Source organism: Rhinolophus sinicus, linkage group LG13, assembly GCF_036562045.2.
Source record: "Rhinolophus sinicus isolate RSC01 linkage group LG13, ASM3656204v1, whole genome shotgun sequence".
Taxonomy (NCBI): domain Eukaryota; kingdom Metazoa; phylum Chordata; class Mammalia; order Chiroptera; family Rhinolophidae; genus Rhinolophus; species Rhinolophus sinicus.
The window spans coordinates 30,010,583-30,037,962 of record NC_133762.1 but is presented as its reverse complement, the minus strand read 5'-3'; the positions used below and the strand labels follow the sequence as shown (position 1 = coordinate 30,037,962).

At 51.9% G+C, this 27,380-nt stretch overlaps 1 protein-coding gene across 4 annotated transcripts; it reads left to right on the top strand.

The window, feature by feature from the left end:
* Nucleotides 1–70: 70 nt before the first annotated feature.
* On the top strand, nucleotides 71–26,377 carry L3MBTL1 (L3MBTL histone methyl-lysine binding protein 1). Of its 4 annotated transcripts, none has more exons than XM_074317353.1 (22): nucleotides 71–476; nucleotides 6,286–6,431; nucleotides 6,596–6,822; nucleotides 7,173–7,314; nucleotides 7,613–7,763; nucleotides 7,900–8,032; nucleotides 8,434–8,515; nucleotides 9,002–9,090; nucleotides 9,606–9,710; nucleotides 10,614–10,749; nucleotides 11,088–11,239; nucleotides 12,260–12,411; nucleotides 12,819–12,895; nucleotides 13,431–13,516; nucleotides 13,684–13,794; nucleotides 14,245–14,359; nucleotides 15,233–15,332; nucleotides 15,509–15,706; nucleotides 15,797–15,846; nucleotides 18,511–18,668; nucleotides 19,103–19,165; nucleotides 23,620–26,377. In XM_074317353.1, exons 1-22 carry the CDS (start codon nucleotides 421–423, stop codon nucleotides 23,716–23,718), a joined length of 2,628 nt encoding a protein of 875 aa, XP_074173454.1. In that variant the 5' UTR covers nucleotides 71–420; the 3' UTR covers nucleotides 23,719–26,377. The 4 variants fall into 4 exon arrangements, with proteins under 4 accessions (XP_074173454.1, XP_074173453.1, XP_074173456.1 ...); XM_074317352.1 differs by having other exon boundaries at nucleotides 72–476; nucleotides 23,584–26,377; XM_074317355.1 differs by having other exon boundaries at nucleotides 73–402; nucleotides 11,088–11,179; nucleotides 23,584–26,377.
* Nucleotides 26,378–27,380: the final 1,003 nt, after the last annotated feature.

The window sequence follows — 27,380 nt, the reverse complement described above, 5'->3', positions numbered from 1 at the left end:
GGGTGCATGCGGGAGTGCAGCCTCGTCTTTTGCCACCGACGGTTCAGCCTGGGGGCCCACCAAGCTCCCTTTTCCGGCTCGGTGATCCCCACAACCCCTGCGTGCTGTGATGCAGGGGGTGGGAGGCAGCAAGAATCTCCACCCGCCTAGCCCGCGCAGCAGTCTGGCCCTAGCGGGGAGGAGACATTAGGCCCACGCGGACGGGACTCGCAGGAAGGCAAGAAGGCTTGTGCGCGGCGAAACCCGCGGGCCGTGTCCCCCAAACCCGCGCCGAACGCGGTCCGCGCCTCGCGTCCTGCAGGGAGGCGGGCTCGCCCCCCCCACCCCCAGCGCGCGCAGGCGCGTGCAGTGCGGGGCTCCGACCGTAGCTCCGCGCTGGGCGGCCACAGGCTGGCCTCGCAGGTAGGGAATCCGTGGGCCATGGGGTCGGACCCGGGAGTGTGGGACTGCTGCGCCACCCGGCCCAGCCTCGCACGGTGAGGACTCGGGTCTGCGGCCCGGGTTCGAGGCTCCTTCCGAGCGCCTCCGGCGGGTGGCGCGGGCTGGGCTGGAGGTTCGCAGGAGCGGGAGCGGAAGGGGGTCTGGCGGGGTGCGGAGGGCCGGGTGGGTGCGGGGTTCCAGGGCGACGGGGACGCGTCTGCGGTGCTCCTGCGGGCCGCGATTTGGAAGCACAGAGGGAGGAGGCTTCTTGTTTAGAGAAATGCAGTCAATTAAGAGTTTTTCATTAATGGAAGGAACGGTGTAGTAGAGGGCGGGGCTTGGGTTTTCTTAGGAAATGGGTCGTTTGACAAACTTTCTCTTCCCTTCCATTCATTTCCGATTTTTATAACGGGAAATTGGGTGATGATGATGATGATGATTTTTGCCATAAAGGGAAAGAATAAAAAGAATTCCGCCATTTTGGAGTTTTAAAAAGTAATCGTTCTGCGGGACCTAAGGATCAGTGACCGCCCCCGCCTACCACAGTCTATACTAGTATCCGGAGGACTCCGAAGGCGGAGGCGGGTCGCGACCCTGGAACCCGCTTCCACCCCCTGGGGCGTCCCGGCAGCGTAGGGGGTATCTATCTGCGGCGCTCACTCCCCACCCCCACCACCTAGAGCGAGGGCATTTATTGAGCGTCTGTTGTATACGAGGCCTTGAAGGGGAGAGGGTGGGGGAACCCTTGGCTGACAGACCGAGGGAAAAAAACAACCGCAGCAGATTCATTCAGTAAATATTTATTGAGCACGTGCTATGTGCCAGACACCGCTCTGGGCTGGGGATCCAATGTTTCAGATCCCTGGAAACAGACTCTCTGAGAGGGAGGTTTGAGTGTAGGTTTATGGGGGTGCCCTCGGAAATATCGCCCGTAGAGGAGTGAGGACAGTAGGGTGGTTGGGCAGAGGGAGAAATTGAACTACCGTTGTAGTCTCAATGGAGGCCTCAGCCTGTCCCATACGAAGCTCTGGAGCTGAGATGGCTTTGCAGAGATGTCCCAAATAGAGGCAAGGCGGCGGGGTCTTTATACCCGGTATCAACTAGTCAACGGATACCCGCTTCCAGGAGAGGGCAGTTGGGCGAGGCAGCTCCCCTGGCTGAGGGCAATTCTGAGAGAAGCTGACAGGTGAGGGCTACCAGTGACAGCCTTCACAGTAGTTGGGATCTCCCACTTTATCCCCTCCTCCAGCCCCTGAGCTGCACTGAAAGAGGAAAGAGTACCTATTCTAGCCCCAAAGGCAAGAATGACTACGCCATTTATGGATTTCAGTACCATTTGTTTCTTATATCATTGACCACTCTTTACTCTTAGCTCTGATTCATTCATGCAGTGGCTATTTGTGGAGTGTACTTTCTGGATTAGGCTCTTTGCACATCAGGTGCCTTGTTCTGTCTCTGGGGGAGACAGAACAGTTGATGCATAGTTAGATTGTGGTGGAGTGGAGCACAAGAGAGGGAGTGATTAACTTTCCGAGGTGGATTCTGGGAAGGCTTCAAAGAAGAGGTGTCACTTCAGCTGAATCTTGAAGGACAATTAGGAATTTTCCAGAAATAAGGGATGTGGAAAGGTTCCAAGCAGAAGGAACAGCATGTGCAGAAGCCACCACAGAAGTGGGGTTCTTGTACGTGGCTCAGGCCTGGGAGCCATAGCAGACGTGTTGTGCTGCTGTGGACCTAGTGGGACAATGCTTATGAAAATGCTGTGTGAGCTGCAAATACACAGGGTGGTAGTCGTAAAGGAGGGGTGAATTCACATCATAGAGAAAGCAGTTCCAGGCCTCAGAAAAGCTAATGGTCTAGTTGGGGAGAAAGAATGGAAACAGTAGGTGCTGCTAACTAGGAGTTTCAACACCACAGGTGCATTAGTTCCTCTCCGCTCCTGCACATTCAGGCCTTGTCTTCTAGAATTATTCTTTTTTTTTCTAAACATGTTCTATTGTGAAGTATATCGTACATACAAGAACCCGTATGAAACTTCCATAGCCAGTCTCGACATGGCTTCTTTATATCTAGAATTATTCTTTTTTTCCTGCACTGTCAGTGTCTTCCTCTTTATAGGCTCATTTTCATCAGCTACAAACATGCTGTAACATTTCCTATTTTAAAAAGACAAAACAAACAAAAAGAACCTTTCCTTGAGACCCATCCCTCTCCAAATACCAACCTCCATTTGCATGCTCTCCTTCACATTCCAGCTCCTTGAAAGAATTGTTAGACCCATAGTTTCCAGTTTGTTTTCTCCCATTCTTCTACAGGACCAATCCTTTTTGTCAGCTGCCCCACTAGAATGTAGACCCTGTGACAGGGGTGTTTATTTTGTTCACTGACAAATCTTCATTGCCTGGAACAGTGCCTGGCACATACTAGGTGCTCAGTAAATGTTGAACTAATTGATGATTTCTCTTTAGAACCCACTCGGATCAGGTTTTTGTGTCCACAGCTCTTCTGAAATGGCTTTCGTCAGAGTTTCTGATGACCTCCTTATTGCTAAAGTGGTCAGCTCTCAGCCCTCATTTGACTTGATCTGTCAATGTCATTTAACACCATTGAGCAGTCCCACTTTCTGAAAACTTGCCTCACATGTCCTCCAGAAGCCCAGACTCTTTCTTCTGTGTGCCCTCACACCTCATTGCAGGCTCCTTCTAAGTCTCTTTTGCTAGATCTTCCATTTCACAACCTATAAGTCTTGGTGAGCTCCAAGGTTCCCACCTTTTTCCTGATTCTCAGTTCTAAGGTTTTCAGTGCCATCTATGCATGACAGTTTTCAAATTTATATCTCCAGCTTTAACCTTATTCCATATTTCTAGAACATAAGCTTCACGAGGACACTTTGTCTTATTTGAGACTATATTTATTCCCAGAGCACAGAATGGTGCTGTCACCTAGTTGACCCTCCAATGTGTGCTGAAGAAAAGGCAGCAAGCCTGAACATAAGGGCAGTCATTTTCATCATTCTTCCTTGATAGACCTGAAACATGTGACATGTTTTGAAACAGAATGGAATTCTTTCAGGAGTAACCACATTCACTCTTAATGACTGCCAATGTTTTGAATAAAAAGATTGGCTCTATTGAAAAGAATTTAAAATGGTACAAGTATGTCAGCTGTGCTAAGCAAAATAATTGGAATTGAAATTCAGCGAATTTTACAATTTTTAAAAAAGGGGAAAACAGACCTCGGTGTGAATGGTTCTTAATTAAGCAGATGACATAGCTCACCTTTGCTTACCTGATTATGTACGCTATGATATGGAGGATGGACTCTGTATTTTAGGGAGGAAAAGCTGGAAAATAAATGAATGCATGAGCACAGCAGGATGGAGAGACAGCAATGATTGCAAACTGATTTTGCAAGCAAGCAACTTACATGTTACTGGCCAGAAAAACTACCAAGCTCCCTGGAATTTCCCTGAATTTCTTCTAAAAGGGAGTGGATTAGTAGTTGTTGAATGCCTGCTGGTATCAAGATTTCACTTATTTTTTTCATTCGATCTTCATCAGAGCCCTTTGAGGTAGATACCATTACCAGGTTCATTTTACACATGAAGAAACAGAGTTCAGAGAGGGTAAGCCGTTTACTTAGAGTCACAGGTATTGAGTGGTGGAGTGGAGATTCATACTTTCTTAACTGTCTTAAGCCTAGGCCCATGTTCTTTCCTTTGAACTGTATGCCAAAAACCTGTACGCTAACACCTTAAAGCAACCAGGTATCAACACTGCTTTTCATTAACAAATTTAAATTACTGAAATCCAACACAAATTGATTGAGGACCTACTGTGTGCCCAACACCATTCAAAGTGCTGGGGATATAGCAGTGAACAAGACTGATAACGTCTTTGCCCTCATGGAACTTACATTTATATGAGGATGACTGATGAGACACAAATAAATAAAGATCATTGTCATGCGGGAGATACTGCTCACAGCACTATGTGTCTTGTGGGGCGTCCTGCGGGGTCTCCTGTCCCGCTCCCCACATAAGAATGCAGGATGTGGCTAGGCCAAAAAGGAACACCCACAGAGCCATAGGTAGGGGAGTCATACCACTATAGTCTCACTGGAGGCTGGATTCACACGATGTGCGACCTGCTGTCTTTTTTTCTGCCAACCGACCGACTCCCCTCCCCAGTGCAGCCGTGGTAGTTGTATCGGTGGCCAATTGGATAACCGGCCACAGCTGATGGTCAGCTAGCCACAGCCGACGGCCATCTACTACCCGAGCCAGCACCCCTCCACGTGAGGCCGAGAGCCTGGAAACTGCTTTCTGGGGCTCTGTCCCCACAATCATCATTGATTATAACGAAGAATGTGAAGGAAATAAACACTGTAATAAGCTAAGCAGTAGTAAGAAGGGGTGAGGGGTGTGCTGCTTTAAATTGAGTGGTCAGGAAAGACCTTCTGAGGAGGTGACCACTGGGCTAAGGCCTAAGGGAAGGGGTAGCCAAGCAGAGAGCTTGGGGAAGAGCATTCCTGGCGGAGGGAACAGCAAAGGCAAAGGCTCTGAGGTGGGAACATGTGTCAAGCAGTAGAAGGAAACCAGTCTGTCGAGGGTGGAGAACATGGGGAAGAGGGTGGAGGATGAGGTCAGAGAGGAAGATGGGTTATATTCTATAGGGTAAAGCACTTTGATTTTATTCTAAGGGCAGTGAAGAATTTTGGATAGGGAAATTATGTGATCTAGTTGACATTTTTAAAATTTTCTCTTACTGGAAAATACACTGTAGGGGGCAGGAGAAGAGGAAGGGAGATGGGTTAGGAGCCAATTTCTGAAGTCCAAGGAGAGCTGATGGTGGTTGGCACGAGCTTGGTGGCAATGAGATGGAGAAAAGTGGTCAGACTTTGAGATGTGTTTTGGAGGTAGAGGCAACAGGCAATTATGATATGTATAAAGTTGTGCTGTCCAATACATAACTATGGCCACTGTGGTTAATTTAAATTAATTCAAATTAAATAAGATTAAAAATTCCATTCCTCAAGTCACACGAGCCACTTTTCCAGTGCTCAGTAGCCACATGTGGCCAGTGGCTACTGTGTTGGACAATGTAGGTACAGGACATTTCCATCATCACAGAAATTTCTACTGGACAGTGCTAATAAGGCATCTAGGACAGTGGCCCACACATTTTAGCAGTTAAGTAATGATGGATATTGAAGTATATTAAGTATATTTATTAGGTCTTTTCCCCCCCTATATTTCCCAGTTCAAATACCTCTTTATTAAATGCCAGTATCGCCCTTGCTTTATTAAAGCAAAATCATGCACTGCCTGGGTTCTCATATATTACCTCTTTGCTCTTCAGAATCATGCATTTGTTCAACAGATGTTTGAGTGCCCACTGTGCTTGGGGAGAGAGTGGTGGACAGGGTGTGGGAAAGAACACATTCCAGTGAGGGAGAACATGGTGCTTGAGGGCTCTGGGTCCCCAGAGGGAGAAGAGAGTGATTCCAGTGGAAATGGAGATGGGGTTGAGAAAGAGGGAACTTTGGACTTGGCCTGGGCTATGTCATGAAGACAGCTGGCCAGATAGAACTTTGGCCTGAGACATTCTCCCCAGAGTCAGTTCTGTATGTCAGTTTACAAAGGCACCCTCACACATGCCCACCTTACAAGACTGGGAGAAATGTAGGGCCTGGCCCGAGTCCTCACCTGAGTGTCCTGATTACAGCCAGAAGCCAGAGTTGATGCTAAGCTCCTAATATATCTAGTCCCCTCAGGGCTGAGCCTTTTCTCTGAGGGTGGGCAGCTCTTCCTCAAAGAAGCCCCCTCCCTCCCTGATCACCCTAGGGGCTGTGTTCCACTTGTAGGCCTTTCAGGATGGAGGGGCATGCTGAAATGGAGATGCTGAGGACATTGAAGGGGTCCTCCACAGGGGAGGTCAGCATGCATCTGGTGGCCAAAGACAGCCCAGGTTCCAGCCCTCACCTGCCCACTGCGGCCTTCATCATTCCAGGTGGGCCAAGCCAGGGGCCTGGGGAGGAGGAGCATCCCCATACCTGCCCAAGCAGGTGTGGATCCTGGGGAGGAGATATTTTTCACCTGTGTACACACATGCATGGCAGGATTGGGGCAGAGCCACCAGGCTCACCTGTGTTGTGTCCGTGTATCTGTTCGCAGCCACTTCTGCCACCCTTGGCCTGCCCAGCAGTGCCCTGGATGTGTCCTGCTTTCCGCGGGATCCCATCCATGTGGGCACCCCTGAGCGAGTGACCGGCAGCATACCTGTCACGGCCACCGTTCTGCCGCAGTTAAGCGCGGGGCCGGCGGCCAGCTCTAGCGTCAGCACAGTGCGGCTTCTGGAGTGGACGGAGGCCGCGGTCCCGCCTCCTGGGAGCGGCCTGCGGGTCAGTGTCTCTGGGGATTGCCTGGGCCTAGCGAGCCGCAGTTGTGGGGCGGAGCCTGCGGGCCCGGAGGCGGGGCCTGAGACTGAAGGTGGAGGAGGTTGGCCGAGGTGAAGGATTAAGTGGGTCGGGCTTTGAGTGAGGGGCTCTGGGGGCGTGGCTTGGAGTGAGGGGCCCTGGGGCCGAGGCCTGCAGGTGTCTGGAGGCGTGGTTTGGGGCAGTCAGGGGCGGAGTCTTGTGGGCTGCTGGGCGCGTGGCTTGAATAAAGCAGCGGGAGGGGTCCGGTACGGACTGAAGGTGGGTCACAAGGGCCGGTACCCTAGTCGCCGTCCTCAGACCTTCCTGCGCTCCAGTTCCGAATTAGCGAGTATGCGCCACTGAATATGGTGGGAGCAGAGCAGCCCCCGAGCCCCGAGCTGCGGCAGGAAGGCGTGGCGGAGTACGAAGCTAGCGAGGCCTCGGCGGGAGGTGGCGATGCGAGCACTCAGCAGCCGGGTAGGAGCCCCAGGCCCCGAGCTGGGTCCCTGCGCGGCTGGATCTAGGCCTGAGCTCCCTAAGGAGCCTCGATCCGGGGCAGGACCAAAGGGGGCGTGCCCCGGGTACCTGCACGTGCACCCAAGGGTTGGTCCTGAGGTGGAGAAGGTTGGGGGGGCAGGAGCCTGTCCAGTCGAGGAGCCAGAGGAGTTGGCACCACGGTGAAGGCAGGGCCTCGGGGTCGTGGGCGCTGACGTGGGCGGAGCCTAGGTGTGGCTGGGACGGGGTGGGTGGCCTGAGGCCCCTTTGGTCCCCACAGGGGACCTCCCCCAAGACCCTCCAGAATATCCCCCTCAGGACCCCCGAGAGGATGATGGCAACTGTCAATGCCAGGCATGTGAGCCTCAGCAAGGCTCTGGTCCAGATCCTGGTTCCTCCAATGATGGCTGCGTCCAGCTGTTCCAGGAGCGGTAAGGGGCAGGGTTTACCACTCTACTTGCTCTGCTCTTGGGTCCCAAAGCCGCATTCCAGTTCCGGGCTTAGGAGAGGGGCTGGGTGGTGCCGGGTGGGTGGGTGGTTCTTTCCTTCAGGCTGCCCCTCCCTCAGGTCAGTCATAGTGGAGAATGCCTCTGGCCAGAACTCCTGCACCAGCACTTCTGAGCTCCTCAAACCCATGAAGAAGAGGAAGTACAGGGAATACCAGAGCCCCTCAGAGGAGGAGTCAGAGCCAGACACCGTGGTAGGAAGAGGGCTGTGGGGAGGAAAGGGGGAGGCTAGATGCTATCCCTCAATTCCTACTATTCCCTCCATCAATTCAGGTCTTGGGGTGGGGTGAGAGAAGACAATGACTCAATCATCATTTTGGGGCGGGTCTCATCCTTAGTCAGGGGTTTGTGTCCTGTTTCCCCACCTGGGAAGGAGGGGAATTGTAGTCAGGTTGTGTCGCTTATGTGAGTCTGTGTCCAAGTGGTAGGGGCTGGTCTGCTGGAGCTGTGTTCCTGCTGGTGTCCTAGAAGAAATGCCACCTGTTTGGGGCAAAACACCTGTGGCCAGAGAGCCAGACAGCGGCCAGGAATAGAGACTGGGGCTTCTCACCAACCCAGGAGGACAGGAATCTGGAATCAGGCTTCCCTTCCACAGGAGAAACAGGAAGGAAAGGATCCAGAGGGACACCCCACTGCTCACACCCCAGAAAGTGAGGAGTGGAGCAGCAGCCAGCCTGGTATGGTGGCCTATGTGTACATATTCATGTGACGTGTGTGTACACATTTGGAGGTGTGAGGCTGGGAGGGTGGGTTTCGGTTGTGATGGTGTGTTGTGTATATATAAATGATCATGAGTTAGAATGTGAGAGACACAGAGAATGAGAGGACGACAGTGTTTCTGGTTTATGCATTCGTGGCTATGGGTTCTTGGGGGTTTTACCATGTGTTTGCTTATCCTTTCTTCAGTTGTGAGTAGGCTCTATTGCCAGGCTAAGTATCCAAAGACTTGAGTAGCTTTAATGGCATCACATGCCATTGCTTCCCTTTGGTGGTGTGAGCAAGTCTGTACGGCTCACTGGCCGGACCTTGCTGTTTGGGCCCCCACTCTGACCTTTGGTTCTAAGAAAAATGGAACAAAGCTCATCATAGTGAGCTCAGGCCCTCGGGCCTTCTCCATTACCGTCTCCACTTTCCATGTCAGCCTGTTTGTCTCCTGCCCACAGTGTCAGGGGAGAAGAAGGAAGGCTGGTCATGGGAGTCATATCTGGAGGAGCAGAAGGCCGTCACTGCCCCGGTCAGCCTCTTCCAGGACGTGAGTGGGACAATTTCCGCCTAGGAAGTGCTTGTATTCCCAGTTGAGGGACTCACCACCAAACTCAGGCCTTCTGGTGTTTTCTGTGTTTGATATCCCTTAAAGGACTGTCAGAATGGAAAGGGGAGAGATCGGTTAGGGACCCAGAGTAGAAAAGGGCCCACCCTAAGGGGCTTCCAGGGTGGGAAGAAATACAGAGGTGGAACCCAGGTTCACCCATCAGCAGGCCTGCAGACTTTTGAATTCTGGCACCTTCTACTCAATTGTGTATGCTGATCTCGCAATGATTGGGTGAGAGGGAGCCCTTCAGTCCAGCCCTGACTCAGCCCACAATTTTCAAGGGATCTGGGAGCTCTTCATCCCCCTCGGGATCCCTGCACTAAGACCCCCAGTTAAGTTATCCCTTTGGTAGTACCAGGCGGGTGAGGCCTAAAGGCGGCTCCTTCACCCCAAGCTCACCAGGCAAGGATAAGGCTGGATGGAAGCTGGGTCCTGTCCAATCTGTGCGTTGACAGTACCAGGCAGTCACTCATAACAAGAATGGCTTCAGACTGGGCATGAAGTTGGAAGGCATCGACCCTCAGCACCCATCCATGTACTTCGTCCTCACCGTGGCCGAGGTGAGCTGAGGTTCGCACCACCGTGTTGGTGATGTTTCTCAGGATAGATCGATGGAGCCTGCCAGGGGCATGGAGGGCCTGGACTCAGAGGAGGGAGACACTGCCATGCATGCAGAGAGCACACAATCTAATAGGGGATTAAGGGGGAACACACAGAAAGCCAAAAAAATGAACAAAATCCAGACGAAGCGTGAGGGCTGGTGGAGGGCTGAATGGTGTGTACTTCAGTGCTGGGGTGATTTGAGGAGGTCACGAGGGCAGGATGTGAGCATGAGTCCAGCAAGGCCCTTGTCCTCTAGGAGCTCCTAGTTGTGTGGGAATCAGCCAAATAAACATGCCAGCAACATCCCACAGGTGTGGGACAGGCATGCGCAGAGAGACACGGAGGGGGCAGGAGAAGCTTCCCAGAAGATGGGCCTCCATTGCTGAGTCTTGAGAGATGAGTTGTGAATGAGTAGGGTGTTCCAGGAAGAAGCAGCAACGTGAGCAGAGGCTCTGGGGCTGGGAACAGGCCACCTGTTCATGGAGCTGCCATGAAGTAGCTCAGGGAGGCCAGCGCAGCGTGTGAGTGGGGAGCAGTGAGAGAAGGGAGCAGCAGGATAGGTCATCGGGGCTCTGGGCAGGTCTGAGCCCTGGTCGGTGCCCTCGGGGTTCTGGCTGGGTCTCAGAAGGGCAGGAGGCTGTCATAGACTGTATCTGTCTTATACCCAGAACGAGTACATGAACTGTCCTCATTGCAGGATAGGGGAGCGTGGGACAAGGTTCAGCATGGGGGTCAACCTGGGAACAAAGAGAGGTGGGGAACCTGCTGGCATCAGCCCCAGGCGGGGCAGGAGAGGTGAGGGAAAGGGAATGGGTGTCTGCTGGCATCGGACTCCATGTGATTCCCCTTCGTGGGGCCAGGTGTGTGGCTACCGCCTACGTCTGCACTTTGACGGGTATTCCGAGTGCCACGACTTCTGGATCAATGCCAACTCCCCTGACATTCACCCCGCTGGCTGGTTCGAGAAGACTGGACACAAGCTGCAGCCCCCCAAAGGTAAGGCCTAGGTGGGTTGGTCACAGCGAGGCAGTGGCCCTCAGACCCATCCCTTCTTTCCACTGGTCTCCCCTTTCCCCAATGCACACCCAGCCTCTCTTCGTTACTTCCTGTTATGACTCAGCCCCATGGCTTCTGTTTTTCCCTTGCCCTTTGAGTGTCCACCCAGGTCATGTCCTGCTTTGGCAAGGGGTCCCTGGGCCGGTTTCTGAGGGATGTGGGGTCCTCAGGCCTGCCCGATCTGCTGCTTCAGTGTGGGGTGCCCTCGCCGCGGCCCAGCCTCGGTCTGCATGGCACTCTGTTCATCCACCCCCCGCCCCGCCCCCTGAGGGGCCTAGGTTACAAGGAAGAAGAGTTCAGCTGGAGCCAGTACCTGCGCAGCACAAGAGCTCAGGCTGCCCCCAAGCACCTATTTGTGAACCAGAGCCACGTGAGTCCCCAGAGCCAGAGTGGACACCCGCCCCAGGGAGAGCCGCTGCAGCCCACCCAGGTCTCTGACTCATCAGAGGAGAGCTCGTCTGCTGGTGCTCTCAGCCCTCTTCCCGTCTCATCCCAAATGGGAGGGGCACACTGGGCAGGCCAAGGCCAGAGGGGGAAGCCGGCCGTAGGTTCTCCCCCAGTTCCCTCTACAGAAATCCTCTCCTCCACATGTCCCGTCGGAGTCTCTGGCCCCCCAGCTCAGCCTGGGCTCTCAGATGTCTTTGTTCTTGTTTCTTGCTTTGGTTTGCTCTGCAGTTCTTGGTGTGGGGTCCAAGCCCCTATCTATTATGGGAGCTGCTTTTTCCTTCCTTTTGCCCGACATTGAGGCTCTGCCGTTTAGTCCCAGCAGCTGAACCTCTCGCCTTTTTCCCTGTTAAAGGCAGCTGGCAGCTTTCTCCAGCAGTTCAAGTATCTCCTAATCTCAACCAAGCGAAAGGTCTGAGAGATATGGGGAACCCCCATTAAAAATATCACTATTGAAAGTTTAGGGTCCCTTGGGCCAGGGACTCCACTGTGCTGTTCAGGCAGTTACTCCCAACGCCCCCTCCCCCAATCCAGCCCCAGAGACTGTACTCACAGTTTTCCAAGTGATTGGTGTGGTTCTACCCACTATTGTAACAAGGGATGCAGACTTTTAAGTCAAACTTTAAATCCGGGCCCCACCATTGACTAGCACTGTGGTCAGGGCAAGTTGTTTAACTTTTAAAATGGGGATGATGACAGCAGTCTCGTAGGGTGGGGGAGGCTGCGCTTAGCCTGGCACAGCCTGGCACACTCTGGGCGAAGGTGTACCCTCCTGCCATTCACTCATCTTCCTGCATAGGGAGGCTTCCTCTGAGTGCACCTTGGAGGCCAGAAGTTCCTGAGTGACTCGGGGCTGGGGTTTATGCTTCTGCCTATTTCTCCCCCGACCAGCCCCCAACCCCCAGGATAACCCCGAGAGAATCCCCTCCTTATCCTCGCCAGTGCACTCTGGGCTAGCACTAGTCTGCCTGGCTCTGGCCATGGCAGCCCCTCTTCTTGCCCCCAGAGTCCCCCACCCCTGGGCTTCCAGGTGGGCATGAAGCTGGAGGCTGTCGACCGCATGAACCCGTCCCTCGTCTGCGTGGCCAGTGTGACCGACGTGGTGGACAGTCGTTTCCTGGTGCACTTTGACAACTGGGACGATACTTATGACTACTGGTAGTGGGGGGGCCCAGATTCGGCCTTGGGGGTGAGAGGGTGGCGGGGGGTGGAAGGCAAGACTTTCAAACCTTAGGCACCATGTGGCCCCCCCCAGCCCTGGCGTTCATATTTGTTGAATGTTCTGTGGATTTGAGCTATATCAGAAACAACTCAATATTAGAGGTTCGTCTAAAAATACCAAGGTCAAGAGGAGCCCACCCCTGCGATTCATGGTTTTCCCTTCGATATGCGGGGGTGCTGTTAGTGTTTTTAGTTAATGCTGCAGTTTTCTGACTTTCTTATCAGCCCACTAACGTTCACTAAGAAGTAGAATGAGGATGGACCCTGACACCGTACTGTCATAGAACAGCAGGCTCAGGGCCTCCACGTTTCACTTGGAACAGTGAAATATCCTTGGGTTTCAGGTGTGATCCCAGCAGTCCCTACATCCACCCGGTGGGCTGGTGCCAGAAGCAAGGAAAGCCCCTCACCCCTCCACAAGGTGACTCTGCCACCTCAGCAAATGCCCTTTCCCAGGCCAGGCTCCACACCCCTCTCCCTGATCCCGTACCTGTGTGCAACGTGAGAACTCTTTGATTTTAGGAGTCTTATCAAACCCTGACTATGTGGAGGTTGAAGGGAAGACAGGTAGATGACCCCCCTCCCACCCCACCCCCCAAGCAAGGGGGCAGGAGTCCAGAGTGAAGGAAGTATATCCTTTCCTCTTGGACCATTACGCTGGCCCACATACAGCAGGGGCTCAGATGGGGCTGGGCTGGACCTAGAGCAATAGGACCAACAAGCGGGGTGGGAGCAGTGTCCCCAGACAACCCTGTGAACTGTGAGGTGGTGATGTGCTTGCTTCTGCCTGGCACCCCTCTGCCTTGGGGACTCCCTGTGAGGAGCTGGCTGTGGTGATGCAGGGGACCTGGTCCTCCACGACCTCTGTCTCTGCCATGCTCCTGGTCCTGCCTGGAGGCCCAGAGTTCCTCCAGGATACCTGGGTGCTGACACATTGTTCTCCTCCTCTCCTCCAGACTACCCAGACCCAGATAGCTTCTGTTGGGAGAAATATCTGGAAGAGACGGGGGCTGCTGCTGTGCCCGCCTGGGCCTTCAAGGTGGTGAGTGGGCTCTCCCTGCCCCCAGAGCTGAGTTCGGGAAGGCATGGAGCCCTGGCCTCCCTTTTTGGCAGGCCCCGATTTTCCAGGCACAGCACTTGGATTCCCTTCTTGGGGCCTTGGTGCTGCTGAGCTGGGCCTTGGCCTGAAGGCCGCTGTCCCCCTTGCAGCGACCCCCGCACAGCTTTCTGGTCAACATGAAGCTGGAGGCCGTGGACCGTAGGAACCCAGCCCTGATTCGTGTGGCCAGCGTAGAGGACGTGGAGAACCATCGGATAAAGGTGGCTCTGGGACCCCTGTGCTGGGGGATTCAACAGGCCGATTGGACAGGAAATCTGTAGGCTGGTTATAGAGGTCAAGGGTATGGCATGAGCCAGGTATTAGGGAGGCTGCATGTTGTGGGGAAGAGCTCTGAACCTGAGGCTGAAGATTTTGGGTCGTGTTCTAGCCTCACACATGACTTACCTTTGTAGGCTTGGGCAAGTCATTTCCCCTGTCTGAGCCTTAACTTTCCCATCTACAAAATGGGCCTAATAATCCTTGTTCTGCCCAAGCATTGGTGGGAGATGCCAGTAGCTTAATGAGTGAAGCCCTTGGAAAATGTGGTGGCCAAGACAGATTATTGTGGGGTTGGCTCCTTGGTTCTTCCAATCCAGAATCTTGCTTCTGACAGGCCCCAGGGATGGGGCTTCATGAGGAACGCCTGACCACCAAGGGCCTTTCCTCCCCAGCTCCACTTTGATGGCTGGAGTCATGCCTATGACTTCTGGATCGATGCCGACCACCCAGACATCCACCCCGCCGGCTGGTGCTCCAAGACAGGGCACCCCCTGCAGCCTCCTCTCCGTGTGTACCCCTAGGGCACCTGACCCTTTCCTTCTGAAGTCCAGCCCTGCCCCTCCCCCCAGGCTCTGACAACGCCCCCCCCCCAAAGCATGCCCAGGTCTGACACAAGACTCTGATGGCCCCCGTGAGCTCTAGGATCCCCCATCCTCCCCGCCCCAGAAGTCTCTGCTACGTTAAGCAGTGCTTCTGGCTTCCCCAGTTGTTGGGTTTGGGGTTTTGTGCTGTGAAGGGGAAGCTCACTTGGGAGCATAAGTTTAGGAGGTAGTTATACACCAGGGAGTTCCCTCAGCATCTACCAGAGCCACACAGAGCATGCGTGGCATTTGCTAAGCAAATGCTGGCTCCGTTAAGTAAAATCTTGGTCCCCGCAGGCAGGGGTTAGAGGTCAGGTCATTGGACTGCTCAGCCCCAGTTTTCACCGCAGCGCTCCCCACTCTTATTTCCCTGCTGCCAACGCCACATCTGTCTCACATCGGGTGTTGATCCTTCTCGATTGTTCTCCAAGCATGGGCCGAGCCTAAAAAAAGTTACCAAAGTCTGGGGAATGAAACGGAAACAAACAGAGTAACATGAATCTGCCTGACGTGGCTGCTAAGGTACAGCTGTGCCCACACTGGCTCTGAGTTGATCTTCTCCCCAGGAAACAGGGAATGGCCAGCAGGTTTAACCCAAGTGTACATCGTTCCTTAAAGAGGGTAGATCCAGTAGCAGGAAGTGGTGTCACATCCTAACTCAGGGCCGCTGTACTTGGGGAACTGGTCCCTAGTGCTGACCTTCCCGGGGGAAACTGCTCCTTCAATGCCCTCGGCTCCTCCCAGCCCCCACCCTCACCCCCAGCACCCTGAGCTCACTCTTTTCTTCCTGTTCCTCCAGGACCCAGAGAGACCAGCTCTGTCTCCCCTGGGGGCTGTCCCCCTCTCAGCTATCGGAGCCTGCCTCACACTAGGACCTCCAAGTACAGCTTCCACCACCGGTGAGGAAAGGGCTCCTGCTAAGAGCCCCTCCAGCACTGTTCAGGAGGGTCTGTTTTACACCTACTGTGTGCGGCCAGTTAGGGTTCACCAAGACCTTCTCCAAATGGGGCCCTGTTTGGGAAGGGTTAATGAGCACAAGTGGATTGAGCCCTACTTGAGCCTTCTATTTCCCCAGGAAATGCCCCACTCCTGGCTGTGACGGGTCTGGCCACGTCACAGGCAAGTTCACAGCTCACCATTGCCTCTCGGGCTGCCCGCTGGCTGAGAGGAACCAGAGCCGGCTGAAGGCGGAGCTGTCCGACACAGAGGCCTCGGCCCGTAAGAGGAACCTCTCGGGCTTCTCCCTAAGGAAGAAGCCTCGTCACCATGGCCGGTGCGGAGGGCAAGGGTGCAGGGCCTCGTGTCCTCTTGGGCCAGGCTAGGCACTGATTCCCTGCCATGGACCTGATCCCTCTCTCTCCAGGATTGGACGCCCTCCAAAGTATCGGAAGATCCCACAAGAAGATTTCCCAAGTAAGTCCAGGGTTGTTTACTCCCATGTCCCACAAAGTGTTTACAAATGGTGGGATGGGGGGCCCAGAGGAGGAGAAGCTGGCAGGGAGGCCCTGTCTCTTCATTTAAGGGAGCACAGAGCAGTGGCAAGAGCATAGGATAGGGCCTTGAGTGGCTGCAGGTTCCATTCCCATTTCACCCACAGCCTTGCTGTGAGTCTGTGGGAAAGAGGCAGAGCCTGTCTGGGCCTCTGGTTCTCCACTATGAGGCAGGATGATGCCCCTGGCTCTGCTGTTCTTGATTCTAGGTTTCCTGGGAGAGGATCCATGGCTGTCACTTTGTAGCTGTGTGACCTTGGGCAAGTCACTTAACATCTCTGAGCCTCAGTTTTCCATCAGAAAACATGAACAATAACTGCCTTTCAGGTGTCAACTACCTGAAAGAATACTGGTTACTACTGCCATTTACTGAGCACCCACTATAGGCCAAGCAGTATTTCAGGTGCTGTACATATACTGTCACTGACTCTCACAAGCATCCTGTCATGTGTATATTGTTTTCCTTCTGAGAGAAGAGGAATGGGAGGCTCAGGGAGAGTCATTTGCCCAAGGTCATTCGCTTTGTACAGGGCACAGCTGGGGTTCAAACTTGGGTCTGACCTCCTGCTACGTGCTGCTGATAAAACAGACATAAAGCACCTAACCTACCTGTCAGTTCGCTTCTCAACCCACTTTGTCTTAGTTTGGCTGCCACAACCCAGGACCACAGACTGGGTGGCTTAAACAGCAGAAATTTATTTTCTCACACTTCTGGAGGCTAAAAGTGCAAGATCAAAGTCTGGAGGGGTTTGGTTTCTTCTGAAGCCTCTCTCCTTGGCTTGCACAGGTTTGCATTCTCACTGTGTCCTTACATGGTCTTTCTGCTATGGCTATGTGCCCCCCGAGTCTCTCTGTGTGTCCAAAATTCCTTTTCTTATAAGAGCACCAGTCGGGTTGGATTAGGGCCCGCCCCAACAACCTCATTTTAACTTAATCACCTCTTGAGAGACCCTTTCTTCAATTAGTCACATTCAGAGATACTAGGGGCTAGGGGTTTTAACATAGGAATTTGGGGGACACAGTTCAGCCCATAGCATGCTCCATGGAGAGGATAGATGACTGAGCTCTCCACTGTGTGATAAATTCATCTCACATCTTCAGCCAGTGGCACAGGAGCACTGTGGGTATTGCCTCACTTGAGTTGAATGCACATCATTTTAAGGCAACAAGAGACCATGAGAAATCACCCGGTTCATCGCACAGTTTCTGGGCAGGACCCAAGCTATTCCAGTTCTTTTTCAGGAAAAGACTCTGTAACCTGGGCAGTATACAGCATAGCGATTAAAAGAACAGCCCTGAAGTCAGACTGCCTTGTACGGGCTGTGAGACCTTGAGTGGGTGATGCCACCTCTCTGAGCCTCAATTTCCTCATCTGTAAAGTGCCAGTAATAATAGTGCCAATCTTAAAAGGTTTAAATGAGATGGTCATCTAAAGTGCTTAATAACCTGCTGGAATTATTATTAGTCCTGATCTCTTGCCTGGCTCCCTCTTGCTGTTGCTCTATACTGTTTCCTCTTGGTGGAAACGGGATACATTTCCTGCAGCCTCAGGCCTGACTGAGGAGGGTCTTGGCCTGCCTCCAGGTCCTCAGAGTTAGGTCTTCCATGGATGGGACTGCAGTGGGCACCTGGTCTACCTGCCCATGGTACACGTGGTTAGGTTCCATTGCAGAGCCATGTTCTGACCACCAGAGGGCGCTTGTCTACTCTGTTCATTCCAGAATTATCCTGAGGACTAGGGAAGTTAAGTCTTCCCAGAGAGGGACTATAGCCCAGAGAGGACCCCAAGGCACTTCAGGGGTAGAACAGGGGACAGAGCCAAGGTCCCTGACCTCAGTACAGGGCTCCCTTGTTCTACCAGCTGGCCCTCTCACAGAGGGGACACTGATCACTCTGGATTTTGTTCCGAAGATTTTTCACACATCCATGGGTAGACCTCCTCAGCGTGGGCTCTGGGGTCTGCTGGTAAACAGCTCCAGTAGAAAGGCTGCCTGCAGAGGATAAGACTTAGCTGTGCTTTTCCTGCTCACAGGGCCATTCAAGCCCCCTGAGTGTCAGCCGTTTGAAGAGCAAGAGGAAACCACAGAGCTTTCCTCACCCAACCTATTCAGTTACAGGTTGGGAAACTGAGGCCCATGTTATGTGACTTGCCCAAGGATTAAAGAGCAAGTCAGTAAGGGCCCAAAAGGACTTAGCAAAAGGAGGCCACACGGAATGGGCTTCCGCTGTCAGGGCTGAACTTGCTTGGGTGTTGGGGGCCATTTCAATGCGAGGTATCTAGAGAGTGGTGCAAGGATGCTGCAGCAGCTCCAGGAGAACGTCCTTGTAGGGCCCAGGGCGATGCAGCCTCCGAGGGATGGGGGAGGGTCATTCCAAACAGCCCACCTGAGAGTCAATAAAGTGAGGAACCCACTTTAGCAGAAGGAGGTAGCCCCCCGGTGAGGAGGCAGATCTGGACCACCCTCTTGGCTCTGCAAGGCTGTCAGAAGGGGGCTGTGGTTCTCCCGAGCGGCGTGGGTATGAGCGGGCTTCAGGGGCTAGGTTAGTGCTTGGCATCGGCCTGCCAGCCTCCGCCTCTGCTTTCCAGCCCTAACGAGCGACGTTATGCACCAGTCTCTCTTCATGTCAGCCCTGTCGGCCCACCCTGACCGTTCCCTCTCAGTGTGCTGGGAGCAGCACTGCAAGCTCCTGCCGGGAGTGGCTGGCATCTCAGCCTCCACCGTCTCCAAGTGGACCATCGATGAGGTGAGGATCTGCCCCCACTTTGCCTTCTCCCCACACCCCGGTGGGAGAGCTCCAGAAAGGCCCTCGTCAGGCAGAGCTGGGTGCTGCCCCTCACACCTCCTGCTCATCCCTCCCCTGCTAGCTGCCCAGTGGGGACTGACAGACAGACTATTCAATAGGCCCATCCTGGTGGATGGGAGAAGGCTGTGCTGCTAGTCCATCTGGAAATCCATCAGGAGAGGCAGGTTTGTCTCAGCCCCGAGCCTCAGGAGCAGAGGGCCTCACTCGCACAGCCAACAGCACAGAAACACAAGGATCTCCGTGATAAGAAAAAGGCTGATAAGCAAAAGCAACACTGTCTCAGCCCAGAAGACACCAAGGCTGTGTAGGCCCACCTCTCCCCTGTCCTCCCAAGCCCCCGTCCCTCTGGCAACACGTCTTCTTCGGTTTCCAAGGTCTTCGGCTTCGTTCAGACCCTGACAGGTTGTGAGGACCAAGCAAGACTCTTCAAAGATGAGGTGAGTGAGGTGCAAGTGCAAAGTGGGAACAGAGGAGGGTCACGCACCGAGATGCCAAGAAGCAGGTGCCCTCACCAGCGCCGCCCCCAGCAAGGGGGGCCCTCTGTTGTCCCATCCGGGTGAGGCTGGTCAAAAATCTGGTATGGACCGTGGCCCAGCTTGGGAACCCTCTGTGTGGAGACTGCCCTCAGGAAGGAAAAACGCGCCCTGGAGACCAGGTTCCATTCACTCCTCTGCCCTCTGCCCAATCTTTTCTTTTCCAAACTTAGCTTCACCAGTGACAGTCAGTAATTTAAGTACGTATATTTGGAGTGGCACAGGTGTTGCCATGTACTCCAAGGACCCTAACCTACACTCAAAGTCAAGACCCAAAAGCTTACCAAAGGTAAGAAGCAGTGAGTTGTAGATAAAAGAACACTAGTTTTGTAGACAGTTTGGGTTTGGATCCCAGTTCTGCCAGTGTGAGCTCTTTATGCCTCTGATCCTGCATCTTCTTATCTATAAAATGAAGGTAAAATGATGGTAATGAAGCGGGTAATGGTGACTCCCTTTCAGGGCCATTGCGAGCATTGGAAATGATACACAGACCATTGTACCAGAATGTCTAGTATCATTATACCATTAGTCTATATTTTAATATTACAGAATAATACATATTATTCTATATTAATATCATATCTGTAATGTTATAGAGTAATGTAGAAATCATGTCCCTCTACCAGAATGACGGACACAGTGGGGGTTCAGTCAGTGGTAGTTGTGACTTTTAATGGGTCGTTGTCCTTAAATGAAGCACTTGATCATGACTCTCCTCTAATTTGTAGAATTTGAAACCGGAAGCGACCTTTGAGTTTGTTTAGGTCTTACATACTTCTAAAGAACACATGCATCCCCCTTCACCAGGAGAGTGTAGTCCCTGCTACCCACAGGTGCCGCCTCCAGGTGGGTGCCCATGACAGAGATGTCTGCCCCCTTTCCCTGGAAGAATCTCTTGATCCAGGCCCAACAGGGCCAGTTTTCCCATCAGATCCTCCTTGTGTGGTAGAGCTCCCTGTCTCCTCCCCATTTTGGGCGCTTGCCTGGCCTTCTGGCTTGGTGATCTTATAATGTGTGTTTCCAGAACTGGGCCCTGTGTTTCAGATTCCCTGTCACCAACACAGAACACACTGGGCTGCTGCTCCCCTGTGTGGTTTCAGTTTTTGTTTCTAAAAAGACTTACCATGTTTCCCCAAAAATAAGACCTAGCTGGACAATCAGCTCTAATGCGTCTTGTGGAGCAAAAATTAATATAAGACCTGGTATTATATTATATTATATTATATTATATTATATTATATTATATTATATTATATTATACTATACTATACTATACTATACTATACTATACTATACTATGCTATATTATACCCGGTCTTATAGTAAAATCAGACTAGGTCTTATATTAATTTTTGCTCCAAAAGAAGCATTACAGCTGATTGTCCGGCTGGGTCTTATTTTCGGGGAAACACGGTAATTATTTTAGAGCAGTTTTAGGTTCACAACACAAATGAGAGGAAGGTCCAGAGATTTCCTGTGCGCTCCCTGCCCCCTGCACAGGCACAGCCTCCCCCATTGCCGACATCACTCACCAGAGTGGGACATTTGTTACAACTGATGAACCGACGCTTAGATGTCTTTAAAGGGAGATAAAACGTACATGGAGCGAAATGCGCCCATCTTAAAATACACCCATTCCACAGGTTTTGTGAAATGCATGTACCCTGAACCCAGTACATCAGTCAAAATATAAAACATTGCCATCATACCAGAAAGTTCTTCCTTGGCCCTTTTCATCAGTCCCCACCCTCCTAGGCAACGGGTGTTCTGATTTCTAGCACCACAGGTTAGTTTTACCTGCTCTTGGACTTCATATAAATGGCATCATGCAGCACAGACTCCTTTTTTATCCATCTCTTTTCATTCAGTGTAATGTGTTTGAGGTTCGTTCCAGTCATTGTGTATACCAGTAGTTTGTTCATTTTATTGCCGAGTAGTGCTCCATTTTATGAATGTCCTACAGTCGACGGACATTTGGGTGGTTTTCTCTTCCCCTCAATTTGAACCCTATATTTTTATTAGCAAAACTTGAGGTTGCAATAGCTTTATTATAGCCACATCACGGCAGTTTGGGGTTCCTTCAAATCCCCAAGTGTCTTTTATATCAATTATCCATTATAATCTAACCAAACTTTCCCGTGTGTTTTTTTTTTAATTAACCTAATGTAAAACTTTACATTTCTCCCTATTAAATGTTATCTTGGTGGTTCCATAGTCTCATTGTTTTAAATCTTGATTCTATCCTCTCTGATATTAATAAGCCTTTCCAGCCTCTTGCAATTTAACTTGTACATTTGATAACTAAGCCTTCTGTATTTTAAGCCAGGTCTTTACCACAGGTGTTGAATGAGACAGAGCAGAACCACGTAGCACCCATGAAAATCTTCCTTTAGGTGACAACAGGTCATAAGTGGATGCTCTTTGAAGACAGTTGTTCAGCTAGCTACAGAGCCACTTAAGAGTTTGGTCCTCTGAGCCATGCCGGGCTTTGTGTTGTCCGCTTGTTGGGAGACGGGCTGTCGCTCCCAGTAACATCTGTTGTATGTCTCGCTTCAGCATGGTCTGTGATATAGAAAAGCAACAGCCAACGTGGGGGGGAAGGTGTGCTCATGGACCGCCAGCGTTAAATAGAGTCTCAGTGTGGAGCAGGACCTTTGTGGGGGCTGGGGTTTGCTTTCTCCACGGTCTGGTCCACATCTTCCATTTCCCCAGGCAAGACCATGCCCCGGGGAGTAGGCTCTGGCTGAACTGATGCCATCAGGGCATTCAAGGACACCAGTCAAGATGCTCTCCAGCCAGCACACAGAGCAGTCATGAGAGGGATGTTTCATGAGTGAGGAATTAGAGCAAAGCAGATAGATGGTCTGTGGGCCGCCTGTTCAGTCTGGTGGTTGGCGCTCACGGTGCTAAGGAAAGCCTGTCCAGTCCCCTCGTAGTCATCTTTCTTGTAGCCCTGGGTATTTATTTGATGGATTCAGCAACTAATTATTGACATCTGTTCTGTGCCTCGCCCAGCATAAGGTGAGGAGGATACAGAAATAAATGAGAAGTCCCTGCTCTCGAGGCTCCCACGTTGTAGGGAACACAGAATTGCAAACTGCTGCTTCTGGCAGAGTGCGGTAAGGGCTCCGAGGGAGGTGTGTGCCAGGTGTGATGGGAGCTCAGAGGAGGTGGGGGGACAGAGAGGGGCCAGCAGGCTCTGCTGACCGTGCAGCTGGGTAAACACTGGCAACTTCCTGTTTCCTGAATGTCCCTTTTTCTTCGATTCCTTGTGGCCCATGCCTTTCTGTTGTGACAGCACAGAGGTCTCTCTTGACAGTACTGAGTACTGTTTGTAGCTCAGCCTCTGGTAAACATTACACGTGTGGCTCTCTAAGGATCTTTCTAGGTTAACTTGGGAAATTCCCTGGTCCTATCCACAGCACCGTGGCCTATTGCTTATTGTGGATTATTGCGTTTCGCTCATTTAATTCATTTCCTATTGCATTCCTCTACTTCAAGGTCAAATATGACCTTTTCTCTGATCTTATAGCTCACATCCCCCGTACAGACCAGCACACATACCCCATCTTATTGGTTCTGGAATAATCCCATTGTCCCGTTACGTAGTCCCAAATTGCTAGACCACAAACGCCAATCTTTGCTTTGAAGAACCTAGAATCAGCCTAAGCAGTTGCAGTGGTGAGAAACCTCCAGGTAAGGCACAGGAACCACTGAAAAATCTTTCTAGATTTATCTCGTCGCTTCCGTGTCGTGTTGCTTAACTTGTTCCACTGTCCCTGTCATTCCTATAAACTGGAAGTTAGGTCCAAAGACCTGGTTAGATTCAGTTTAAATCTCTCTCTCTCTCTCTCAAAAATAGCTCAGAGGGTAATACTGTGTACCTCATTCCAATGCATCACATCGAAATGCCCACAATGGCTATTAGTAGCGCTAAGGTTGACCGGTGGTGGAGACAGCAAGAGCAGGTTTTTGAAGCCACTGTCAGTGAGGACTCAGAAAACATTATGCACATATACACTGAAATCCAGATCGGTCAGCAGAAAGAGTGTGTGTGAGAGAACATGGGGAAACCAGTGGATCTCTTGCTTTCCTTCTCTGTCCCCATGGCTGTCTTCCTTTTTTCCTTTTTCCTTCCCTTTTCCTTTCTCCTTTGCCTTGCTCTTCCCTTCTCCCTCCTCCTTCCCTTCCCCCCATATATCCTTTACTCCAATTTTCTTTCTCCCCTCCGCCTCCCCATGCATACCCCCACCTTCCCTTCACTCCTTCCCCATCCCCTCCCCACCTTCTCCACTTACCACCTCCCTTCCCTAACCCCTCAGATGATTGACGGCGAGGCCTTCCTTTTGCTGACACAGGCGGACATTGTGAAGATCATGAGCGTCAAGCTGGGCCCAGCCTTGAAGATCTATAACGCCATTCTCATGTTCAAAAACGCCGATGACACCTTAAAGTGACTGGCGCAGGGCTGGGCCCCCCTCCAGCCCGCGCTGGGCCTCCCTTCTGCAGCTGATGCTTCCTTCTCGACTTGAGTTCCTCCTGTCCCACCTGTACCCCCATCCCCCTCCATATCTTACCAGGGGTGTTTTCTCTTTTCACCGGGTTGCTTCCTACATGGTACATGGGAGCAGAGGAGCCCTGGGCAAGATGGAGTCCTAGCCCCCAAGTCCTGGAACTCATCTGCCACCAGACACACTGATGAGGGTGTGATTGGGCTGGGGGGGGCATCACTGATGTAGTAGGTTGGGGGTCCTCTGCCTGCGGCAGTCCCACACCCCTAGCCAACTTGTTTGATCACCAAAGGGTTTTTTTCTTAGCAGTTAAGAACAATCTGGTAGAAAGGGAATCCTCCAATCCGAGGCCATTTTCTCTTCAGCATCCTTGCTTTTCTTTCCTTGACCCTTTTCTCTGACCGAGAAGTGACCCTGCTGCAAACATATTTACTCAAAAAGACACCTCCCCCTTTCTGTCTGCTGGTTTTGCTGCCCTCATTCTGCTGCCCCGTTTCCTGGGCAGCGGCCCCCACCATGGCCCAGCCGGACCCCACTGGCTCTTCCCCTTAGGTCGGTGAGCCACAGAAACATGTTTTCATAGGATCCATGGGAGTCTTTCTTCCTTTTACCCAGAAGTGGGGGATTCTGAGCCAAGATGCCTTCTTAAACATGCCCAGTTCTGGACCACTTGGCATTTTATAGTGTCCTGTGCCAAGTCCTGTTTCCAGCAGAGTAGGTGATTAGAGCATTTTACCTCTGCAGCAGAGTCTAAGGTTCTAGGGATGTCCCCCATACCTCACTGTGTCGGGTGTAGGGAGGAGGCAGCCTGGCTGCCTAGGTAGCCGAGGCCAGCGCAAGAGTATGTGAGACAATCTAGGTTCTTTGGCCGGAGGGGCAGCCCCAACAAGCTTGGCTGCTCCCCAAGCTGAGCATAGCATCTTTCTGTGCCGCCATGGGTCTCAGCCAAGGTACTGCCCTGTGGGTGAGGACCGCATGCCTGCCAGACCTCCTGCCATGGGAACGTAGTACTCTGTGTAGCACACACACCCTATAATGTCACATTGGCCTGCCCCTTAAATGTCTTGCTCTTGAGGCGTTTTACAAAGACCACTTGAAACTGGGAGTTGGGAAGGTGAATTCTGTCTTTTGAATTTTCCATGTCCCTATGCCTTTCTTACCACTTTTCATCTGTCTTGCACTGCCCGCCGGGTGCCTGCGGGGACTTTGACCTTTCTGTCCAAGTGGGGGCCTGGCCTCCACTGAACCACTGCCAAACCTGCCTCCGGCCCGGGAGCCAGCCCCATGGGAGGTGAGGAGCAGCTGCCAAGCTCCTGTGGCCCTAGGTGCTGAGATGGGCCTGCAGGGTGTGGTGAGGGGGGCCTGCCCCAGACCCCTTCTGTCCGTCATGTGATGTGTGTGTGTGTGTGTGTGTGTGTGTGTGTGTGTGTAGGACACTCTCAGAAGTGTTTGACAGGGTGCTAATGTGAGGCTCGGTGTTGGGAAAGTGTCAAGGGCTATTACCATTTAAATATGAAACTATCTTTCCCACAGAAGAGGGAAACCCAAAGCTCTGTTGATTTCCTGCCCCAGCCCAGTAGGGGGCCCTCTCTCCCATTGGCCCAGCCTGGACTGCTTTGCCAAGGCAGCCATTCAGCACCCCCATCCAAACTCCCGCAGGGCTTAAATGTTCCTTCCCTGTCAGCCCTTAGAGGCAATTCTGAGCACAACCTTCCTGGGAAGAAAGGGGACAGGCCCTGCCTCGGGCTGAGGGTTGGGTTTACAGAGGGTGGCATGGACGCCCCCTTGGCCAAGAGTAAGGCAGAGCAAGTCTGAGCCTCTATCTTGGTTGCTTGGGTGATGGCAAAACTCACCAGCTCCTTGGCCTTGTCTCCTCATCTATGACGCTGAGGAGAGATGCTGGCTTTGTGTTGTGAGGAGAGGAGGAAAGGACGCAGAGCTGGGCTGGGATGGCTTTGCCATGTGGGTCTGCCAGCCACGCTCCTATTGCTGGCCTACGGGAAAGAGGATGAACCAAGGGCCCCCAGGGGTCTGACCTTTGAGGCCTCAGCACTTTCTGCACCAATGGCAAACTCTTTGGAAAGAAACCAAATCATAAGAGGGAGGAGAGAACTCCGTCTTCCGTTCATCCCACTACTCCTTCACCCCCATCCTGTCCCCAAATGAGATCATTGCACCTTGACCTGGGAATGCAGTGAGGGGCGGGAGTGGGCGGGTGCCTGGTGCCATGTGCCCTCTGCCCTGCTCTCTAGGGCAGGCACCACTTACACTTTGACCCCAGCAGCCTCGCCCAGCCCCAGCCTAGGCCAGTGAGGACCTTGCTGTTTCATTTCTGAAGCAGAGAGAATGATCCCAGAGTTTGAAAATGAAGCCTGTTTGCACTTTCATTCACATGCACTTTGGTGGAGTTAGGTTTTTTTGTACTTTGTGTGTGTGTGCGTGTGTGTACGTGCACGGGCGTGCATGCACACACGTGTTCTTTAAGAGAATCTTCTGGTTTAAGATAAAAGTGACTTTTAACTCTTGAGGGAGAAAAAGTTACAAACAAAATGTGGTGTGTTTTGTCAGTGTATTGAAACAGCATCAATAAACTTGAACAACTGGATGGTATGCGGTAAGAATCCGTTCTGTTTTCACGGTAAAATATCCAGAAAGCACAAAGTGAGTATCAGTGCTACTATTAAGGAAGAGAATAAAGCATTCTCTTTGCTATTAGGGATTCCAAACAATTTGATTTTTATTCTATTTTAAAGATTAGAAACAAAGGATGGAGATAAATGCGTATAATGTCTGCATGGAGAAAAAGAAACAGTGGGAACCCTCAGAGAACGGAGCGAAAGGGCCTGGTCCTTGACAGTTTGCAAATGGTCAAGGGCAGAACATTTAATGCAGCCCTCAGTTTTTAAAATAACATGAAACTTTCAGGTGGGGAAATGTCAAGCTGAACAGTTAGAATTCGTTACGTTTCCCAGAGACCGTGTGAGCTGATGAGAAAGTGGCAGAAATGCCACGTTCAGTGACATCTACCCCTTTCTTGTCAATATCCTTAATTCCTTTGCCCTGCTGCTTTTCCAGATTCCTTGGCTATAAAAACACCAACCATGGAGCTGTCCAAGAGCCTTTCTTCTCCACACCTTGACCAGGAACTTATCTGACTAAGCAGATTTGGTGCCACAGTTGACTGATGGTCTCTAGCTCTAATGTGAACCCTCAGGGCTGCCCAGGAAGCAGCTAGGTTTTGGGTAGGGGGATAACTCTGACTTCCTCTTTCATGCTCCTTAAACCTTCTACCCCATTACCTCCCCTGTTGTCTCAGGAGGTGTCCTCACTATCTATGTTACAGAGAAAACGGAAGTCATCAGAAGGAATACGGTCACTTGCCTGCTACCTCATCTGCTAGTCTCCTCCCACTAGCTCTCCCTCCATTCTCCCTTCTTTCCTAACTATCACAGCGGAAGAATTGATTTTTCCACTTCTCAGAAGCTAAATCCTCTACCAGCCGTGGCTGCTAAAAGAGGAAAAGAAACACTGAGAGACAAGAAAGGACTTTTGGAAATTTAAAATGTGATTGCAGAGCTAAAATAATTCAGCAAAAGTGAAAGATAAAA

What these genes read in the sequence shown, in the direction of transcription:
- L3MBTL1 (XM_074317352.1), top strand. Translation starts at nt 421, where the DNA reads ATGGGGTCGGACCCGGGAGTGTGGGACTGCTGCGCCACCCGGCCCAGC. An exon ending in TGCGGCCTTCATCATTCCAG is followed by an intron (nt 6,432 to 6,595) that starts GTGGGCCAAGCC and finishes ATCTGTTCGCAG; the next exon opens with CCACTTCTGCCACCCTTGGC. An exon ending in CAAGACTCTTCAAAGATGAG is followed by an intron (nt 19,166 to 23,583) that starts GTGAGTGAGGTG and finishes CTAACCCCTCAG; the next exon opens with ATGATTGACGGCGAGGCCTT.